Here is a 22,935-nt window from a genome sequence, read left to right on the forward strand (position 1 = left end):
TGAGTATGATGAATATGGTGGAGTTCCTTGAAATGTCCTTTCTATACAGTATATTTTAGCTTTTTTTTTACATGAATTTTACATTTCTTAGATTTCTTAGATTTAGACACGTGACATCCATGACGGCAACTCAAGTAACGAAAAACGAGCGCTCCTCGCGCAGCGCTACAGTAGGAACAGGAAGTTAAGAAGTAGGGAATCTCTGGAAAATAATCTTTCTTTTTTGGGGGGCGAAATGAGCCGAATTTATCACAACACATCTTTACAGAATAAGCCTGTGCACAACGAGACATTTGACCGTGTCTGGTGTCCATCGTCGTATGAAAGGTAATGCTTCAGAAACATATAAATAATAAATAACACCAGGCTTGAGGACATGAGAGTATTGTATTGTACAATGGCAAATGATAAACGCCTTGTTTAGAATGACATTCACTTCAGTGCTACGAGGATAGGCCAACCTCTGAGACTGAAACAAAACTCACATGAAACAAGTTACAAAAGCTTCTTTGAAATATGGACTCGCTTTAAAAGCTTCTGGTGTTGGAGAGTTCAACCATAGTTTATGAATTGATCAAAGTGTCCTCGTTGCAGTGGAAATGGAGTTCTTCTGGAGGGGAAACTGCTGGATTTGTCCAGACACACCATCACCGATGTGAACAGCCAGAAGGTAAATTCATTATATTTAGGGTCTGATGATGCGGAGTGTTTATAAATACATCTTTTATTGTGCTTATTTTTTATACAGAGTGCAATCCTAAAACAAATATACAGTAAATATAGCTTATGTTCTTTAATAGTGTCATGTCAGGTAAACTAATGATTGAAAATGACCCTTCCTGCGAATGACAAAGATCAGTCTAATGGTATCTTGATGAATGAAGTGGGAGCAAAAAGGATGTGAACCCTAGAATTTACCCTGTGAATGTTTACATGTTTTGGCCAATAAAAATACGACATGTAAATGTTTGGGTGGTATTCTTTTAAGCAGACTCTGTTTACTCATTCTTGTGATTTTAATAAAGATCAGACCAGTTTAGGTAGAAATGTACTTTAAGAAATTCCACATACTTTTTTCCCCTTCCTCCCACTGTAAATTGGATCAATAACAAATAATATAAATGCTCTCAAGAAAGAAAAGTCACATTTTAGAGCTCTTAGTAGGTTTACAAACTGTCGAATCCATCACTTTTCTCTGGGTTGTGTTGATAGTTGAAGCATTCTACACAGACTAAACGGTAGCGCTCTGGATCTTGCAGGCGCGGTTTTATGTGCTTTACATCCAGCCCAGCCGAATCCATCAGAGGAAGTTTGATGCCAAAGGGATGGAAATGGAGCCCAACTTTAGTGACACCAAGAAGGTGAACACGGGCTTCCTCATGTCCTCATACAGTGAGTACATCTTTAACAGAAACACACTTAAGTGCACTAAAAGAACAAATCAGTTGATTTCCGTTGTCAGGTGCGGAAGTCGGGATGGTCCTTTTGACCCGAGTTCCCCCGTCGTTTTCCCTAGTTGAGCGAGTGTTCATGTGCATTTTCCAACTGGGCAAAATATTTTCCCCAGTTGCAGAGGACCACATGAACGCAGCATAAGATTTCTGGTATTTCTTGTACATTCCATAAAAATAAACCGATGGAGATTGGTAAAATGTAAAGCACTTAAAGGGGCTAGATGCAAATTGGCCATTTTATACTCACTACCGCCATCTCAGGTCATACATGTAACTGCACCTTCTATATTAAGCTCGTGCACGATGGCATTTCAGACCCGAAGTAACAACTTTTTGAGTGACAGTGCAGGATTTAAGAGGCAGTTGTGGTAAACAGGTCTGGGCTCATTCTACACCTTAGGACATTGCTGGAGCATGCCACTCCAGTGTGTTTGATGTATTTACCAGTGGTAACCTGGCAAAAACAGTGGTTCTACAGCGCTTTTATGTACTTTTTATACTGTTTTGTATATAATGTTATCCCTATAAAATGCTGGATTCCTATGGTTGCTCTGGTAACAAAATGTCTTTAATTCCCTTATCATCCGGACAGAGGTAGAAGCCAAAGGTGAGACCGATCGCCTTTCTGAGGCGGACCTTTCTCCATTAGTAAATAAGAGTGAACTCCTAAAAATCACAGACAAACACAAACCCAGTGGATCTTGGGCCTTTTGGTATCCTGAGTCTGATATGGACAAAACGGAGCTGGAGACCGGACAGGAAGTACGGCTCAAGACCAAAGGAAACAGTCCTTTTATATGTAAGTGCTAATGTTCCTCCATCTGTTGGTGCCATTATTAATATACTTAATGTATGTATGCTTGTGTTTTAGTCTCTTTGGCGAAAATAGATGGCGGCACTGTAACAAAATGTAACTTTGCTGGAGATGAAGACGCTGGAGCATCATGGACTGACAAAATAATGGCTAATAAATCATCAGCCGAAAGTGGGAAGGCTGGAGGCGAAGGAGATGGAGCAGATGATGATGAATGGGTGAGCACTAAGAACAAAAGATTTATAGTTGTGGTTAAATTTCTTTAGTACACGATCGATATCACAAGCTATGTGTCCGAGCTTAAAATGTACCCCAAAAAACACATCAATCCGTCATATACTTCACACACACTTTGTACATTGCATCACCCACAGGCAAACCCCCCCTGTGCCTGCCCAAACTCTGGATAAATAAAGATGGTTGGTCTAAGAATGCAGATCTAATGCTACATGGAAAATTATAAATTATAAATGATAAATACACACTATTTATTCACTTTTATATAACTTCAGTTGTGCATCTAATATAAAATAGACCAAATGTCATGCAAACAAATGGAACTCATTTCCGCGCATCTGTCTCTTAGGATGATTGAGGAATCTTCCTCATGGCTCTATGTCCTTGGCTTGGCTTCAGCGCAAGCTTCATTCTGGACTAATGTGTGTCTTTGCATCTGGAACAACCTCCCACACTCCACTGGGGTCCTGCTCTCTTGACGTGTGACTGTTATATTGACTTCAATGGACTGGTCCCTCAGCTCTGCAGCAGATACAGTACATGGGTGTGAAAGTTTGAAAATCCAGTTCACATTTTGGCAGCATAAGCAGTTTCATTTTTTTTAATTAACTTCTTTATCATCCTATATGAAAATGTTGGAGGTGTTTGATTGTAGCATTTAAGAGAGGCCACAAGAGAGACCAAATAAGGGTGAATACAGTTTAAATTGTGGGTATGCGTGTGTTATACATATACAATGAATGTTTTTATATTTTATAATGTAATGATGTAATGGTTATAGGTATTACGCTTGACATCACTTCTTGCTTTTGAGAGTTTTTTAAGATGCTATGGATATAGCTATTAAATAAATGATCTTTTATGACAGTAGCCCTTCAAAGAAGCTACGTCCTGCCCACGGTACGCGCCCACCCCGCAAAGCATTAAATGCATACACCACAGACACATTGCCCGACATGTTACTAGTCAAATAGATAGATTTGGGTAAGACAAAGGTCCCCCTATAAAACGCATGGACATATCCATGTAAAATGTGATGTACAATGTTTATTTTTACAGATATTGTTGACCTGTTTGAAATATATGTTCAAGTGGTAGTTTTTTTATAGGCTCAGAGTGTGTTTTGGTTCCCACCTATCTATTGCAGCTGTGGATCTTTATTTTCATTTTAAAAAATGTAGGCGAGGATAAAGGAAATGATTATTTTTATTCAGTACTGTAGTTGATGACTTGCCAATAGTGGCGCTGATTGTTGTGGCCACATCTTGAGATTCATACCTTTGCTCACATGCAAAAGAATTATGTAAATTCCATTAACAGCAATGGTTTAATTTGGAGACGTCATTTTACAGGCGAGTGAATCAAAATGACCTACTTCAGTAAAGGGTAAGACTGCTGTTCGACAACTTCAAAATGTGCCTATTGAGATTTCATAACATTATTAAGAAAAAAAAGATAAAAACAAGTATACATTACTTTAACTTTGAAGTCATTTAATGACTATAACAATTTAAAAACAACTGGATTATAAAAATAAACAGTTACATAAATAAGGCACATTTGTGTAAACAACATTATTTGATCAGTATGACCTGTTAATTGGTCCATTTTATGCAGATTTTATGCCTAAGAATGAATAATGAAAAACTTGCTAAATCCATAAACCACACTTTTTAAGCCATGTTCGATGACTAGAGATGGGGTGGGAATTTATTGGTATCTCAAATCAATTCAGAAACCACTACTATTAGTATTAGTATTATTAATAGTAATAGTAGTACTAGCAGTAGTAATAATAGTAGCAATAGCAGCAGTAGTAGTAGTATTAGTAATAACAGTAGTAGCAGCAGTAGTAGTATTAGTAATAGCAGTAGTAGTAGCATTAGTAGGAGCAGCAGTAGTAGTAATAATGAAAGTCTCCGCCAGGAGCCAGTCCAGAACAGTCTCTTTGTGCTCGTTGACCCAATTGATGTTCACCCGTGTCTGCTCCATTGCATTCTCCACCGCTCGAGTTCCAGAGCCCAGGTCATATTTTGAGGCGAATTGCTCCAACTATAAGCATAAAACATGCAGTTATGAAAGGAAAGCTTTATAGATTCACTCCAGTCATACGGCTGGGTGGTGCTAAGTTACCTCAGCCACAACTACCACTTGGAAGCTAAGGTAATACTTTATCAACTTTTTGAACACGTCCAGCAAGAAAATAATTCACACACACAATTCAAGTGCCATACCCAAGTCTTGGAATGACTAGTATCATAAACTATGCATCCTGTTATATTGTTAAAAACCTGTAAAGGGATTTTAAATGTCTGCGGAGACTCTGCTTTGTCTCTAGAGGGCAGTATAGTTCCCAAATGACTGCATATACTCCATATAGTTTTACTGGTTGAAGGCTGCTGCTGCAGAAACCCAGTAATGGCATAAAACTGCTGATATCAGGGTGTGTCCAAGTCAGTAGAGAGAAAATCTTTACCTCCTCCAGTTCAAATGGAGTCGAGAATCTGCTGGTGACTTCCTGAATCAGATAGGATGGATGTCTGTTCCAACAAAACAAAATATATTAGTATTGATCAGAGATATTGAGCTAGAACTATTATGAATTCAATTACTGGTTGTGTAAACCAGTGGTTCCCAAACCATTTAGGGCTTGTGGAGCCCTTGAACCCTTCAGTGGTAATCCACATAACCCTTATCTCAACGTTGTTGCAGTTTGTATAGAAAGACATCACTTAAAAGGTCTATTTGTTTGTAAAAAAGACAATGTTGTGGGTTCAAAATCCCCGTACCCCTGGTTGGGAAACACTGGTGTAAACTGTGTACAGTATATTGTGTATGTTGTGATTTCCTGGCAACAGCAAACTAGGCAGTTAATGATAAGCATAGATTACACTGTAGCCCTTTGGACGATGACACTGTTAATTAAAGTTTTTATTACTAGGACTGTTTATTCTGTCTATCTAACCTCAGCTCATGGTCCTCTTACGTATAACCTGAGTAATATACACAGTTTCTAGTGAAACCACAGGTCATAATGTGAGTTATTTAGGCCTGGTTCAGACCTTCAGACGGATGAATCCATCATTTATCTGTTTGCTCTTTATATTCCTTCATGTAAACATTACCTTTACACGCTCTAGCCGTATATGCCTGCGTATGACAATCCTTTTAAAATATATTGTATACAGTGTTTTGTACCTGGTAAACTTAGGAATTTATCACGTAATGTCGAACTATGAATACGAGATGCTGCTATTACTTCCATTATTATTACCCCCATTGGGGATGGCTTGCAGCTGGACACATGCGTTTCAGTCGTGTACATTTTCAGTGCTGTGGATGCCTTTTGTGGACTCTTTCTATTGGAAAGATAGACTATTAAGTATTTGAATTGGTCCTCACTTGTATTACTCTGAAATGCATGAAAGTTAACTACATTGAATATGGGGTAGGCACTTAAAAGCTTTCTTCCTTCGGTCTTCTCCTTTTGAGTTGTCATTACTGTGTAATGTCACTTTGTAAATAATAAATAAATAAAATAATAATAAATAAACTACTACTACTTCTACATCCTTTTAAATAATCAAAATCAACTTAAAGGGACTATACAAGTTTAAAATGTTAAAATTATGTGTTTTCCTCCCCTACATGTTCCAGCAATGTCCTAAGGTGTAAAATGAGCCCAGCCCTATTCACCACAGCTGCCTCTAAAATCCTGCACTAGAATATAGACGCTGTGGTTACATGTAAGACCTGAGGTGGCAGACCTGAGGTTATGAGCATAACATAACCAACTTGCATCTCGTCCCTTCAAGTACTGAATAGACAAAATGCATATAAATATAGCTATATATATATATATATATATATATATATATATATATATATATATACATATATATATATATATAGCTGAGGTGGCTAGGGCATCTGTTTCGGATGCCTCCTGGTCGCCCACCGCGGGAGGTGTTCCAGTGGGACAAGGCCTCGTGGAAGACCCAGGACACGCTGGTGGGACTATGTCTCCGAGCTGGCCTGGTGTCGCCTCGGGGTCCCCCCAGAACAGCTGGAGGAGGTGTGTGTGGACCGGGAAGTTTGGGCATCTCTGCTTAGACTGCTGCCCCCGCGAGCCGGCCCCGGATAAAGCGGAAGAAAATGGATGGATGGATGGCATATAAAAATAAAGATCTCCTTCCTTATGTGATAAATTATTCTCAGCGCTGTGACTTGCATTAGTACTGCTGCTACTTTCTGAATAAATGTATCATGCCCAAACCTTTTTACAATGTGCAACATTTTACTTTTGTGGAGAGTTTTCTCAGCCTCTCCACCCTGCACATGTTCTGGCCTCCACCATTGCTGGATGTAATTTTCCCCAAATATAACTAAGTGTGTGTTGTTGGCCTCAAATCTCAACGACGACCGAGGCTTAATGCTGTTTGTGGAAGATGATAAAGTTTTGGAAGATTTGGAAAATAATACGCAAGCACAAGGGTCCCCATGTTGCATTTTAAATTTGTGTCTGCCCTTTACCAGTCTTTCGGTTTCACACCAACAACATAAACGGGGGAAAAAGTAGGACTAAACTAGAATTAAACCAGGACAAATGAAGGACAAAACCAGAATGTCCCGTCTTTTCTATTAATAGACACAAGTTCTTCATTCATTCATGCTTTAGCATTGAGGATGATATAGGCTCATCTTAATCAAATGAATAGGAGCTATAGCCTGTTATCTCAACAGCATCAAACACACCAGGAGGACCCTCAGACCTGGCACTGCCGCTGTTATCATACCCCAGTTTCTACACGGGGAAACTCCACACAGAAAGGCCCCACTTGGTGAGGTGAGAGCACTAACCACTCAGCCACCATGTCCCTCAGAGCAGGACTAGGAAAGATAACAATCCACATCCTGACCACAAGTTCAGAGTTTTTTACACCATAAAAATCTTAGTCGCTGGACAACACTAAGGCTCAAAGGAATGCTTCTCAAAAATATATTATTTGAGGGCAGAGTATGGGGTTGTTGTGAAAACAGCTACATACTGTTGGCTGACATAGTCCCAATTGGCTCTGATGAAGTTCCACGCCAGGGCCTGTCCCGCCTCGTTGCTCGCAATGGAGCTGATTACAGATGACACGTCCATCAAACGGATCTTCTCAGGGTCCAAGGTGTACTCCAGGTATCTGGATTACAGGAAGAGTCATTCAATATCACAGTCTTGATCTCATAATATGCTTAACCAAAATGCAGTCAGCGTATACTTGAGGTATTATTCACTAATGATAAGCATGATGAGTTTCATGTTTGCATCATGTGCTAAGTATTGGATGAAATGTTACACAGTCCAGCTTCAATCATTTCATGTATTCAACAACTTGTCAATAAAAATAAATGTATATACCTGCCCAGAAATACATTTTACAAACGCAATGAGGAAACCGTGTACCACAGCAGCACTGTTCACTTACCATTATGATTCTTTTTATGCCACAAGTTACAGATTACAGAGCATTACATCTCTGTCTCTGTGAGCTTATTATTGTCTCTGTACATTATCCCTTTAATTTGAGAAAAAATAAGTATTCCCTGTGTTGTCTTGGGAAATAAGCCACATTCTCCCAGACAATCTCAATTCCAGACTGGCCTTTTCCTAAAATCATGAAATTGAAGTGAGTTTCTGACCTGCTGAGAAGCCAGATTTTCTTGGTGCAAGTCAAGGCCTCTCTGAGCTGGACCTTTTCGGAGAGATCAGTGGTGCTTTGGAACAGGTCCCAGGCAAACTCCCACTCCTTCTGCCCCCCCGCGGCTATAGCCTGGCAGTAGATGGTTGACCGCAGGTTTGGGTGGATCCTATAAAGAAATGAATAGTCATAGGCAAATGGATTCCAGCTTTTGTTAACGGCAACCAATTAAATAATTTGTTTATAAATGATCTTTACATGTTTTCAGTCATTTTTAGTGGATTCATTAAAAAGGATGCTGACTTTGTTAATTAGTGTTTAATGGTGAAAACGATGGAAGGTGAAAATTCGTACTTGTTGGTGCCGCTGGTCATCCAGACGTGGAACAAGCCTGTGGCCATGTCCAGACATTCGGGGAGGCCGTTGGCACAAGCCACTTTAATGGCATTGATCTGGTTTAACCTGCAGTGAAGAGCAATATGTGACTCAAGACTCTCCTGTATGAATGAGATGGTACAAGCAAACATTTACATTCCATCTATTATACACCAGCCTGCCGACTTCGACCTTCATTGTGTTTTGAAATAGAACTTTAGTTTCTAGATTTAACAAAATGTAACCTTAATAAATACAAATCGTGCACAGAGTTGCCATAAGTTATTACTCAAGCAAGAGCATAACGTTAGCTAAGAATACTTTTACTCAAGAAGAAAAAACTAGTGACCTAAATATTTACTCAAGTAAAAAGGAGGAAAGAAAAAGCAAATAGATTTAAAAATATATTTTGAAAGTTAGATTAAATGAAAAAAAGGACAGCACTCCTAGTCAGGATAAATTTTATAGCCTGTCGGACATTTTGGGGGTCTCTCTTCATCAGTGTCAGGCAAGCAAACACTGAGGTGCTAACACTATTGCAATCATGTATCCACCCACTTCTCCATAGATTAACAAGATGAAAGAAAAAATAATGATCATACAGCCATTATAAAAATGGTTGTGTAACAAGCTGAGGGGAATGTTTTTGGATACATCAATTAGACACTATGGGCCAGGCTCTTGGCGAATTATTTTCCGAGTGGCGGCGCTATATGTGCCATTCGCCTCCGCCACCTGTGAAGGGGCGTCACAAGAGGAGGTGACTGCTCTGATGGAAACACGGCTGACATTCACTTCCTCGTTTACATTGCGCTGTCTTGCGTTCTTTCTTAAGCCTTAGGCTCTCACAGGTCAAACTAAAAACTTTATTTACCCCATCGTGAGCTAAACCATGTTCACGTCTCAAGAGAAAAAGAGCGCGGGAAAAAAAGAGCGCGGATCGGCCCGCGCTTGGCGTGAACGCGAAGCAAAACAAAAGCACATGTTCACCCCCCACTCCCACACAACCACTCTCCTGGATGCGTCGATCTGGTTGGAGGAAAATGTGTGTCTCCACCCACTTAAATGCGCTAAGTCTGGAGTGGCAAGATCACAAAATGCTCCTACTGAGCGCAAAATGTCACGCTATCGTCTGCGTTTTGAGACACAAGATCGGGCCCTATGTTTCCTAATGGACTTAATGAGAAAATTCTGTTGAACTGCTTTTTATAATGGTTGTATGATCATTATTTTTTTTCTTTCATCTTGTTAATCATGGACAAGATTTATCCTGACTAGGAGTGCAGTCCTTTCTTTCATTTACACATTAGCACCCAGTCAGAGCATTTTAGTGAGTTGAGCGCGTTTTATGCTCGTCAAAAGTTAGATTAAAGAAATATCATTTTCTCAAGTGGAAGTGAAAAGTTCTATGATAAAACAACTCCATGAATTAGGCTAAAGCTATTTCAAATCGTTATTCTAGTAATTGCACTAGCAACTGCAGAAGGCTGTACATTGTGTGTTTTTAGCGTTCCCTTACTGTGAGGAGGCCTCGTCTGGGACCGTTGAATTGTCTATGTAGTCTTGAAAGAAATTATAAAGCCCTCTGACTTGATTCTGAAGATACATCTGTAAGAGGAAAGATGCATGATTTTTACACACAATTTTTTATTCAACAAATAAAGTCGAGTACAGGATCATGAGAGAAATGATTTGTGTGATTAACAAAAGAAGCACCTGCAAGGGCCCGTAGACCTCGGAGCGGTCGAACATGTGGATGAAGTATTGGAGGTTTCTCGTGGCGGACTCCCAGGGAACGTATTCAGTCTCATTATGCAGGAAACGAGTGGAATTCAGAGCCAGAGTCACACTGACCTGATTTGCCCTGGAAACACAATCATAGTACAGTTAATAACTTTTACTAACTATTCAGGAATTATCCATCTATCCATCCATCCATCCATTTTCTTCCACTTTATGTGGGGCCGGGTCGCGGGGGCAGCAGTCTCAGCAGAGATGCCCAAACTTCCCGGTCCACGCACACCTCCTCCAGCTGTTCTGGGGGGACCCTGAGGCGATATCAGGCCAGCTCGGGCCAGCTCGGGCCTTCCACGAGGTCTTGTCCCACTAGGACATGCCTGGAAGTGACCAGGAGGAATCCGGAACAGATGCCCTAGCCACCTCAGCTGGCTCCTTTCGACGTGAAGGAGCAGCGACTCTACTCCGAGCTCCTCCCGGGTAACTGAGCTCCTCACCCGATCTCGAAGGGTGCGCCCAGCCACCCTGCAAAGGAAACTCATTTCGGCCGCTTGTATTCGCGATCTTGTCCTTTCGGTCATTACCCAAATCTCATTTATTTATTTTATGGTTTATTTGGTAGGGACAGTGCAAGTTATTGAACAAGCCACACCGGATTGTAGCCTTAGGCGAATTTCCATCCGTCGTCCCCCATGCGCACTCTCAAACATACTCTCATACATCCTGACCTATTGTACATGTTTTTAGTGGTAGGGGAAACCGGAGTACCCAGAGGAAACCTACACAGACACGGGGAGAACATGCAAACTCCACACAATAAGGCCCCGTCATTGGTGGGAATCGAATCCGGACCTTCTCGCTGTGAAGCACAAGCACTAACCGCTGTGCTACCGTGCCACGCATGACCATAGGTGAGAGTGGGAACGTAGATCGATCGGTAAATCGAGAGCTTCGCCCCCCAGACTCAGCTCCCTCTTCACCACGACAGACCGGTACAGCGACCGCATCACTGCTGACGCCGCACCGATCCGTCTCTCACTCGTGAACAAGACCCCGAGATACTTGAACTCCTCCACTTAAGGAAAGGACTCCAGGGTATTCAGGAATTAAGTAACGGAAACACATTATTTTGCACTACCCTTGATACACTGCACCTGCCAAATTTAGTACAATGCAATGTGTAATAACTTGTACCTTTGGGCTACATACACAATGGAATAATATGTAAGGTTGTATGTTAATGGTCTTATGTCTTATTACATTATCTACCTTCAAAGTACTAATACACATTATTACAGTTTGTGTTTACCACGTAGGTACAAGTTATTACAGATTGTTACATAGCACATTACATCGTACTACATGTAGTGAGGTACAATATATCAAGGTGGTGTAAAATAAAGTGGGGATGTACCGCAGTATGGCTTTAAATTGAATTACCTCGCCAAATTAAAAGCATCATCAATCAGCTGTCCTCTGTTTAACAGTGGCAAGTTCTGCAAAACAATATATAGAAAATGTACAATAGAACATAAAAACATGTCTTATTATTATTTATTCATATCAGATTTATTTCCAGACTCACTTGAGGATTGCTCTCCAGCTCACTCAACAGTCGATCCCAGTTATCCAAGTCATAATTCACTCTGTAGAAACCAGTGCAGTTCACATTGGCCAGGATCCACTCTCCTTTCTTTGATATGAACATTTCTTTAGTCACTGTTAAAAGATCAACTCATTAACATAACAACAAACATCTCATTGGAATACTTATCTCAGTTTTCTGTGGGCGTTACCTTTCTTGTTATAGATCCACTCCAGGGATGTCTTACCGGAGGCAGTTGCTACTCTGACAGGAATTTGCCATAAAGAGCTAAAAACAGAAGAAGAAAAACATTTAAGGGGAGACCAGGGGTATTTGTCACGCAGGGTAATTCATCACATTGCTTTTTATAGCCACACTAGAGGACGCTGTACGCTGATACTGATATATAATGTGCATTGGTAACCTCTTCCAATAATAATGTTCTCATTTGGACTGAAGACATGAGGACAGGGCACATTTTAATGTTTTTTATGCCTTTTGCCGAACTTTAATGTCTGGGCTATTTTTGTAGTAAGAGCTTTCCTTTAGTTAGTGCCTTCCACAAAAGACACTGATCTTAAAGACAGAGATGTTAGCCACGATTTGACTCGTTTTAGAGCTAGCATACTAAATCGGTTTGTTAGCTAGCTTACAGTGTTGGTAAAGTGGACACTCGGGGCTATTTGTCACAAAAACTGAGGGGTCATTTGTCACATGGGGTATAACATAGTGGGACATTTATTTCTTTTCCGTCCAATATGTTTTTATGACCGCTTTATTTTAACATTAGCTTTTATAGAGGCCGTATGTTTGGGTCGTTTTAGTGAATTTGTACATTTTACATCTCAGAGAGCATTTTGCAAAAAAAAATCAACAGTTAGTTAAAAAGAGTATTATGAACACATGTGGCATGGCATTGTGACTGTTTAAAAACATTTGGTCCTTTTATCTCAAGTTAACATAAAAAACTCCATTAAAACAAGTGACAATCAACCACACACCTTGTGACAACTTGCCCCGCACATGGGGCACATTGTCACAGTCGATTTTGTTGTGTTTGACGGTTAATAACAATTTATTGCAATATGATAAAAAAAAAAGAGAGCGAGGTCTCCTTCAAGTCAAGAGTTTAAGCTTTCATTTAATGCAGGTCTGACTCTTGTGGGATTTTCTTTTGATGAGCAGTGAACTCTAGAAAAAAAAAAGTTTGGCAAATAGCCTCGGTCCCCCCTATTATAAACATAGTGAAATGCAACATATTCTTCGCTGTAGTAGTTTGTGCGCAAGTACCTTGATTCAGAAGTGTCATTATACAGGAACTGCTTCTGGTAAGCGTCTCCACTGCTGGTGTTGATGGTAATGACTGGGTAACCGATCTGATTGGTCCATGTGTCCATCACTTCCACAATGTCCACGCGACTAAACGATTCACTTTGGGCCTAAAGAAAAAAGCAACAAAACATTTCTCCAAACTGTCCAAACTTCCTGCTAAATTGACCCCGATAATTTTAAAAAGGAAAGAAAGATATTGCAGAAATGATTGTGATACAGACTTCAGAGAGTTTGTACACCGCCTGCTCTTGTCTGTTATTATTAAGAGGAAGTGCACGATTTACTACATATTACATAACAATTGATACCGTTTCCATGGCATCCCAGACGTCATATTGATTAGCGGTTTTCAGCCTGAAGTTGTCGAGGTAGATCTGCACAAACACAGAAGAAGTACATGTTCGGAGGAATGAGTAATTACTGGTGTGTTTTTCTCAGAACCGACGGAAATGAACAGCTGGATGAGCAGGTCACATCAGGACTGTGGAGTGAGCTAGCATCTGGATTTGTACAAAAGATACAATCATGGCCTAGCGCTGAACTCTGGGGTCAAAAGTCTGATTTACCGCCCTCCAACAATCTGCTCTATCATGATTTATGGCTCATTTGTGCAGTCTTCTGTGGCTTTTTTATGCATTTTACACAAGATATATACATATATTATTTTTCATCAACACATAAACGAAAGAGACTGTTATGAAGTTAAAATAAACACTCTCAAGTATGATCCTAGATGATGAGGTGAGGTAACAATGTTGCATAACCTCTTAACCCCCACCTTTACCAAGCACTTTCTCTCCAGTTCAGCTTTACCTAAATCTAAAAGCTCACAGCCTATAGAGTTGCGCATCATTTGAAAGCTAAGACCTACTAAACTGATCAAGAAGCATCTTTTCCCCCGCATCACACATTTCATTACTTTTTCGTACTTTTCGTGGCTTTTTTGTCACTTTTTCAATCACTATTTTGACACTTAATTTCAAGAAGCTTTGAGAGTTAAGAGGCTAAAAAGGCTCAATTTTAACGTCTCACTCGTTTGCAGAAGTTACTTGCCTCAAGTGATCCCAACTGTGAAATATAACAATCCTGCAAGTTTTCCTATTGCACAGTATCAATAACAACCTGGTTTTTATCCTTCAGTGCAGTTTGTCAGGTAATAGTGCACTAGACTGTTACCTTGTGTAGTGTTTCTTAGGATATGTTGAATGGAGCCATATGGACAGACTCCATGAAGCTGAGTCAAGGCAAAAGCAATCACTTATGTTAAGCTGCATTTTGATTGTAAGATATTCCCCTCCTGGGCCAACTGCCTGAGCCCGACACATGCCAGATGTTGGGCTGTTACTGTAAATAATGCTTAATTTTATTTTCATGTTCAAACAAACTTCAAATTCACGTAACTTCTTCCAATTGCAACCATTGGCTGGGAAGGAATTGACCTATTTGAGTCAAACTAAAGCCAGGTTTGCAACATGACGCTAAGTTTGGGCAAAACAAACCGCTGTAAATGTTCATTATAAGAATCAGATGCGTGGTTGGCTGTAAAAACATTATTACCTCATTTTGCTCGTAGAATTTATGGCATTGCCTTTAGACATGCATGGCTTATTAAAAGTGAAGCTGTATTTATTTTCACTGATTCAATGTTGCTAATTCATGTTGATGGTCTCTATCTGTTTGTCCTACCTTGATGCCCTTGTGGAAAACTCTTTCTCCCAACACATCCTCGAGCATTGTCAGCACTGCGGACCCCTGCAATGCAACCAAACAGCCGTGGGTCGTTTACCTTTCACTAATAAGACAGAACATAGAGAACAAGTGATATGTGTATGCAGCGTGTGCGCGTGTACCTTGCTGTATGTGATTTGATCAAACATCTCCTTGATCTGGTCCGTGGTCTGGACCTCTGCAGCAGGAGGAGTCAGGGGACGAGACGAGGCTAAGGAGTCCTCTTCGAACGCTGTCTGGCGTTGATCAGCAAGAAACGTGTCCCTCTGAGGAGACAATATAAAGTATATCAGTACCTTTTACCATTACAATGAATGGTTACGTAAATATATTGATTATGGTTACAACAAAATAGGTTCTCCTGATATTTGTTGATCAGTACTGTACCACTTTCAAGGAAGGCAGCACCCGATCCACGGCCAGACAAGACATGTAAGTGGCAAAACCCTCCTTCAGCCACACCTCGTTCCACCACTTCATTGTGACCAGGTTTCCAAACCACTGTCGGACACAAGAACACAACAAGTGTTATTGAACACGAAACACATTAGTGATGACTTTAATATGAAAACACACGTCAGACAAGTAACTAAACTTAAATAAATAAAAGCCTATTGCCCGATTTATGGGACACATGATTTAAGGTAGAGAGATCGAGGGCACTTATTGCACCCCCCTCCCATGACCCCCTCTGTGCATGCCCCTGACTCTCTTGCAAGCGAAGGCCATGGTTGCCAAGATGAAAGCGTCTGATTCTCCTGATGATATGCTTCCCCCTCGCCTTTTTAAAGAGGTTATTGAGACACTTGCACCTGCAGTTTTATCCATTTTAAATTGCAGTTTGTCAACTGGTGTTGTTCCTGCTTATTTTAAACATGCTGTAGTTCACACTTATAAAACCTGACCACCATCTACGCTGTCTAATTACAGGCCCATTTCTAAACTTCCCTTTTTCTCGAAAATACTGGAGAAAGTGTTTTTTGTTCAGTTGAAGTCATTTTTTGATAAACACAGCATTTTAAAAACTTTTCAGTCTGGTTTTAAAAATCTTCACAGCACTGCGTCGGCACTTCGTGTTTTTAATGATATTTTTATCTCAACTGATGCTGGCTTCCTCTCACGGCTCGAACACTGGGTGGGAATTCGTGGCTCAGCCTTGCAGTGGTTCAAGTCATAGCTGACTGACAGATGCTTTTGTGTCAATTTTGGAGCATGCGTTTCCTCTCAGGCCCCTTTGTTATGCAGGGTACCACAAGGATCAATACTTGGCCCTTTATTGTTTTCCTTGTACATGCTCCCACATGGTTTCATTCTGAGAAAACATGGCATTACTTTTCACTGTTATACCGATGATAGTCAAATCTATCTGCCTTTAAAGAAGGGTGATCCACATGCTGTTAGGGCCATTTTTGACTGCATTAGCGATATCAAAGCATGGATGGCCCTTAACTTTTGGCCTAAATCAAGCCAAAACTGAAGTAATGGTTTTTGACCCTAGTGGCCCTGATTGCACCCCTCCTGACCTTGGCTTTTTGTCAGATTTTGTCAAGCTGATTGTTTCCAATTTGGGTGTAAGAGTGGATTCAGAACTCAAATTTGAGAAACAAATCAATGCAATGTCGTTAAGTCCAGTTTTTTCCACTTAAGAAAACTGGTGAAATTGAAGTCCATTTTATCAAGGCAGCATTTTGAGACGTGCCTGGTTGGATTACTGTAGTGGCCTTTATTATGGTGTGAGCCAATGTGCTCTCTCTCGACTGCAGCTCGTTCAAAACGCTGCAGCTCGGCTTTTAACAGGGACAAAGAAGCATGATCAAATCTCACTGGTTTTAGCTTCGCTCCATTGGCTCCCTGTCAGATTTCGAGTTGATTTCAAAATTCTTCTCTTTACTTTTAAAAGTCTCAATGGCCCCGCCCCCACCTATCTGTCTGATCGGATTCAGCCTTACACTCCCTCTCATGCTCTCAGGTCAGCGGATCAGCTGCAACTGGTTGTCCCAAAAACCAAGCGCTAACTTCGGGGAGATGGGGCCTCCTCTGTTGCTGGCCCGCAGTTGTGGAGCCATTAGAGATTAGACAGGCCCAGTCTCTACCTGTTTTTAAATCTCTCCTAAAAACGCACCTTTTTTCTCTGGCGTTTAACACAGATTGATGGTGCCTGCTGTTGTTGTTGTTGTTGTTGTTGTTGTACTTGTTCCTTATATTTTTACTGTAAATCTTTGTATCTGTTTCTGTGTGCGGCACTTTGGCCAACTGTACAGTTCTTAAAGTGCTTTATAAATAAAGTTGGTATGGTATGGTATGGTATGGTATGGTATGGTATGGTATGGTATGGTATGGTATGGTATGGTAAGCCTGTGACATAAAAATGGTTAATGTGAAACTGACCTGCGGAGGTTATCCGGGAGCAGATAAGGAGGGATCAAGGGGGAATGAGCTGATCAGAATGACAACTCGTGAGATGTTTTTAAGTAAAACCGATGAGACTTGATGAAATTTGGTGAGCGCTTATTCTTTCCTTGTGAAAGATGACCAAATATATTTTTGTGAAGAGATGATGTGAGGAAATTTTGTTTCTAACCAAACCATAAGGAAGTGAGGAAATTTTGTTTCTAACCAAACCATAAGGAAGTGTAATGTAGGTAAATGTCAGTGGTGCCTGACCTGGTGAGCAAGCTCGTGCGCGATCAGAAAAGCAATATTTTTCTTTTGCTGTTGCGAGGTCACACCCTCTTCGTACAGCAGAGGTCCTTCCTGATATGTCAGGAGCCCCCAGTTCTCCATTGCTGCCGGGGCCAGGTCCGGCAGGGCTATCTGGTCTGAACCAAAGATAAGTCAGAGTCATTGTTATTGCAAAAAAACAATCATATTTGCACTGGAATAAAATGATGCAATACAATCATTTATAACACTGCTAGAACTGAACTGCCCAGATTTTATTGGAAATTGGAATGTAAGAAGGAAATGAAATTCTGTTCCTGAATTTGATAAGAGGGAGTAAAAATTAACTAGCTCAAAAATTACAAGGAAGGAGAATAAGAGCACAGTTGCTGAAAGAGCATCTCTATAGCATTAGCTCATGGGGAGTTTACATAACCAGCAGTAAATGTGGTATGTGACGGTGGTGCTGTTGGGGACCACTTATATTTGGAATATTCAGTATTTTATGTGGTTATTTTATGTGGTTGCCTTACCAAGCTTCTGGGTGTAACCAATGTCAAAATAGTCCTGGTAGAAGTCGAGAATTTTCCCGGTGATGCTGACTGCGTAATCTGTTTGTCCAGCGTCAGTGGCTTCAGGTCGAGCGTATGTCTGTTGACAAGCAATGGCCAAGATTAAACCAAACATAAGATTACTATTTTGGGAATTAATGTGACTGCATTTTTGGAGGTTTGGACTTACATGGATTTTGCGATGCGGATGATTAGTCTTTTTCGCTGTAAACTCTGAGACAGTAAAGGCGAACAGGTATGTGGACATCACCTGAGTGGGATGGAAGCGTGTGCACAGCCAACCGTCGCCTATTAGGTTTGAATCTGACAAAAGAGTTTGCAGAGTTCATTTTCACTCTTGCTTTAGTCTTTTAAAGGAATAGGCCTCCGTTTTTAAATACTGAGATATGTTCTTACCTTAAGGGAACTATATTACACAAGGCATTATAGTTCCCCTTTTTATCTGCTTAGAAAATGGCTCATGAAACCATATTTAAATAGGGAAATAGTCCAAGAGCTTGGTTGCTTTTAACTTCACTCCCGTTTTGGCCACATAGAGGAGAGACTATATGCTAACGCCGTCTGTGCTCTGTTTAGGTGACTGAGGGCAGGGGTAAAGACGAGACAGCTACACAGCTAATTCGTCTAAGGCAAGAACATATCTCAGTATTTAAAAATGGTGGCCTATTCCTTTAAATGACACTGAGGATTATTTTATTATTGGTTTAAAGCTACTTTGAAAGTAATCAAAAACAGATACCTGCTTGGTCCTCGTTGGCCAGAGCTGTGGTCTCTTTTCTGTGGATAATGGTCAAGGTAAAGCGGGCTTTCATGGCAGGTTCATCAAAACAAGGAAACACAGTCCGGGCAGAGGTTGGCTCCAAGTTTGTGGCAACAAGATACCTGTCATAACAGAGCACAGGAAGGCAGTCATGTTAAAAATCAAGATTCAATATCAATTATACACTCTCTACGTGGTGAATCCATGCCACCACCAAGGCAGGAGCACAATCTCGAAATCTATACCCTCTTCTGTTGGGACTGCACCAGTATATCACTCTGACAGTTCACCATAGTGTCCAGTCTGATTATGTTTGTGTATGAATGTTTGTGACTGTGAATGCAGCAGGGCATTACCACGCTCTGCTGCCACCAAATAAAACATAACAATTTAGAGAGCCGTCATTTACTGGGACGTCCAGAGACAAACCTTTCCACATAGTAACAGGACAAATATAAACAATGAAGTCACTGAAGATAACATGAGTTTAATAGCTTTCTAACAAATGAGCTAATTAATCTGTTACTTTACCATAATTAAAGACCATATACCTGTTTCAATTCAATAATTTTAAGTGTTTTGAGTGTTATTGAAAGGGATCTAAAACATGCATGTTCTCTGACTTGCTTTATGTTTCTTTAACAGGCAAAGGCTTCCAGGCAGAGTAATTAAAGTGCTGTGTCACTCTCAGGAATTTCAAACATAATGACTTTGGGATTCACAGCATAGCAGGAAGTCTGTCCACAAAAATCTGATTGTAACATGGCTATAAAGCATTGTTTACAAAGTCCACAAACTCAGTTGAACTGCTCATCATTTTCACTTCACATAACACAATGACCCTTGCCCTTGAGCAAAAAATACAGAAAGGGGGTCCTCTAAGCCCATAATAATTAACATTTACCATTTCAAGTCAGGGTCTGAAACATCTGGACCAGTTGAAATGTTGCACAAGAGAAAACAAACTTAAGATGTCTGCTATTATGTCTTTATTATGGCATGGGCTGGAATGTTGAACCCTGAAGGTTCATTTCAGTATCACTTTATTTTACACTACCTTGATACATTGTACCTAACTAAATTAAGTACAATGTAATGTGCTCTGTAACAATCTGTAATAACTTGTACCTATGTACTACGTACACAATGGAATAACTTGTATTAGTACTTTGGAAGTACATAATGTAATAGGACACAAGACCCTTAGGGTTAGGGCTTAAGGTTAGGGTTAGAGTTAGAATTATGTCTTATTACATTCTATACCTACATATTGCTAATACATATTTTTCCATTGTGTATATAACCCATAGGTCCAACTTATAACACATTGCTACAAAGCCCATTACACTGTACTAAATTTACTAAATTACAATGTATCAAGGGTAGTGTAAAATGAAGTGTTCTCATTTCAAGTGATTTAATTTGGACAATAATTTATTTATTATATAAAGACACTCCTTTTTTCCTTTTCTCCGTTTGTTTTTGGGTTGTCGTATTTTTTTTTTTTTTTTAGCGTTAAGTGAGTGAGTGGGTGTAGACAATAACTCCAAACAGAATCATTAAAATATCTAATAATCTATATAGTAAAATTATATAATAATCTACATATGTGAGCTCACCTTTGTGCATTCGGGTCATCTTCATTCTCCGGCTCTCCCTCCTTGTAAGTGCTCAAATATAGTCCATCCAGGTCCTCATTAATGTCTGCTGAGAAGGCCAGGAACAAACTATAATTCCCTCCGACCTCTAATGCATCATTCAACACAATCTCTAAAAAATCGGATTCATCTTTGTGCAAAATATAGTCTTCAACTTCCAACAACTCGTTTGAGTCTCTGTTCTTCACTGTTGGTTTGAAAACATTTTGGTGGCGGCTATGAAGGAAGATGGTTTTGGTCTTCTCGACACACTGAAGGTGGACAGTGACATTTCCATCAAAAGTCAAAGTCTGGTTGGGACTGGTTACATTGACTTCTTCAATGATCCTGGTGTAGAAGTAGACCTGGATGAAGACCTGGTAGCTTTCTGGCAGGACATCTCCTCTGAGACGCATCTCAGGTGGTGGGGCCAGGGTTGTGGATGGGTACGTTGGCGGTGGCGTCGGGTTGAGTCTTTGTAACTCCATATTATAGAAAATAACCATTCCCACCAGGGTCCCAGTGACAAGGATTGTCAGAATGCCAAAGATGGCAGCAAAAGCCTTGGACACACATGAGTTTTTCGACATCTTGACGGCTGTTTCTTGAAAGTTGAAAACTTGCTCCTCTTGCCAAGTCCCTGGCTTGTCCACTCCTGTAACACTGGCTGGCGTGTGATTAAGGGTCACTGGGATTAAGTATTAACTTGAAGGAGCAAAGACTAAAGGAAGGCGTGAGGATGTGGAGTGATGTCACTGTGCTGGTTGTAAATACATGTGTGAGATCGGGCTGGAGCGCACATCTGGAGGTGGTTACTGTGGTGCCACTAATGCAGGGGTTAGGTTAACCTCCAGGAACACTTTATCCAAAACACGCACAGCACTGAGGTGGACCCTAACCAGCTACACTTGAACCTAAGAACACAAAGTGTTGAGTAAGTAATATTGCTTTACATTTGTGCTCAACAGATAGTACTTATCTTGAGTCTATTCTGCATTAAACTGAAACTTATGAAAGCATTATGAGGCCCGAGCGGCCTGCCGTCGCAAGGGCCTATTGTTATCGCAACGCAGTGTGCAAAGCCCACTGTACCTAGGTGTGCGGAGCTGGGGGACAGCGCTTCAACCATAAACTCACTGTGTAAAACAGGCCCTTTATACTTAATATTGCAGGAAAATTAATGGGGGCGGCCTATGGCCAACTGTTATTTTACCGTATTTTTTATGGTGTTGCCAATAGAGACGACCGTAGCCCCCCATGTTTTTCTAATGGGATGGACACATAAATCTCACATTATACATAATGACAGCGCATTAGCTCCCTCTGTCAGGAGCGTGTTGACAGAGGTCATTGAAGTACGCCCGTTGGGGCCGTCCAATGCTGCATGTGAAATTATTAAACATTTTGCTGTATTAGCACCCCCTGCAGGTAGATGAATGGCACATCACCAGTAACCCAACCATCGTTAGGGGTAAAGAGGCATGGCAATGGAGCACGAGCCGCAAGGGCCGTTCGATGCCGCTTGCGGCTTTAATTTCATTTCTTTTTTTTAAAGATAAATGAATGCAGTACACAAACATTTGAATCTTTATTTTGATTAGTGTATACTTTTATTAATCAGTTTTAGTTGTTGACTGGTAAAAGTTAAGTTTAATCGATTTAATTGATCATTAATCAAAAATGACTCTATTAGCCATTTATTATTACTATCATTATTATTAGCACTATAATGATAAGAGACAAGTTGATGTGAGTGAGCTTGTCACCGTGCAACAATTGGATGATTACTAGAAGTAACAAAGTAATAATATAATTAACTTAAAAAAGCACTAGATACAAACATTGTTGAACATAATACTTTTTCAGTAATTTTTAAAAGGACTCGCTCTGCCTGCCTCTCTTGAAACATCCTATCTTAAGCACACCACAGCTGTCCAAGAAAAATAAACAGATAAATTAAATGCTGAGCGGAATATTTTAATACATCTATTAAAGCCAGTCGATCCCTCGCACCTCTAGGTATAGTCATCTCTATCCAAAAGCACAATTGACCCCAGGGACCCCAATCATGACCTCCACCCACAAAAATATGCTAACCTCAGGACAAGAGTGGACTGGAGCTGCCTGTTTGCAGCTGTAGCCTCTACATTCAAATCAACATGGCTCTCATCAAACAGTTTAACACACACAGAACATGGGCACATCAGGAGTTTCTGCTTTAGATCATGCTCTCTAAGAAAGCCATTTTGGACTTGTTTTGGTTTCACAGTGATCGACTAAATTCCTTGTATGTCATCATGTTGAGATATGCGTCAGGGCAAATTATGGATTCAATTAAAGCATTCAAAAATTATGT

At 40.4% G+C, this 22,935-nt stretch overlaps 2 protein-coding genes across 2 annotated transcripts; one reads left to right on the forward strand and one right to left on the reverse strand.

Moving 5' to 3' along the window:
* Window positions 1–54: 54 nt before the first annotated feature.
* arpin (actin related protein 2/3 complex inhibitor) lies at window positions 55–3,250 on the forward strand. Its single transcript, XM_079567713.1, has 6 exons — window positions 55–327; window positions 595–670; window positions 1,260–1,392; window positions 2,047–2,253; window positions 2,326–2,486; window positions 2,855–3,250. The coding sequence occupies exons 1-6, from the start codon at window positions 236–238 to the stop codon at window positions 2,861–2,863; spliced, it is 678 nt and encodes a 225-aa protein (XP_079423839.1). The 5' UTR covers window positions 55–235; the 3' UTR covers window positions 2,864–3,250.
* Window positions 3,022–21,604, reverse strand: LOC306972030 (aminopeptidase N-like; the record flags this gene model as incomplete). The annotated part of the gene is made up of 21 exons (XM_079568473.1): window positions 20,562–21,604; window positions 18,922–19,064; window positions 18,352–18,485; window positions 18,144–18,261; window positions 17,614–17,768; window positions 15,337–15,450; window positions 15,072–15,215; window positions 14,908–14,973; window positions 13,530–13,595; window positions 13,180–13,328; window positions 12,101–12,177; window positions 11,890–12,023; window positions 11,745–11,800; window positions 10,284–10,431; window positions 10,087–10,175; window positions 8,547–8,654; window positions 8,194–8,361; window positions 7,554–7,694; window positions 4,982–5,045; window positions 4,387–4,557; window positions 3,022–3,027 (listed from the first exon to the last, which is right to left on the reverse strand). Exons 1-21 carry the CDS (start codon window positions 21,167–21,169, stop codon window positions 3,022–3,024), a joined length of 2,859 nt encoding a protein of 952 aa, XP_079424599.1. The 5' UTR covers window positions 21,170–21,604.
* Window positions 21,605–22,935: the final 1,331 nt, after the last annotated feature.

The sequence above is a fragment of the Gobius niger genome, assembly GCF_951799975.1.
Source record: "Gobius niger genome assembly, chromosome: 12".
In the NCBI taxonomy this organism is placed as follows: domain Eukaryota; kingdom Metazoa; phylum Chordata; class Actinopteri; order Gobiiformes; family Gobiidae; genus Gobius; species Gobius niger.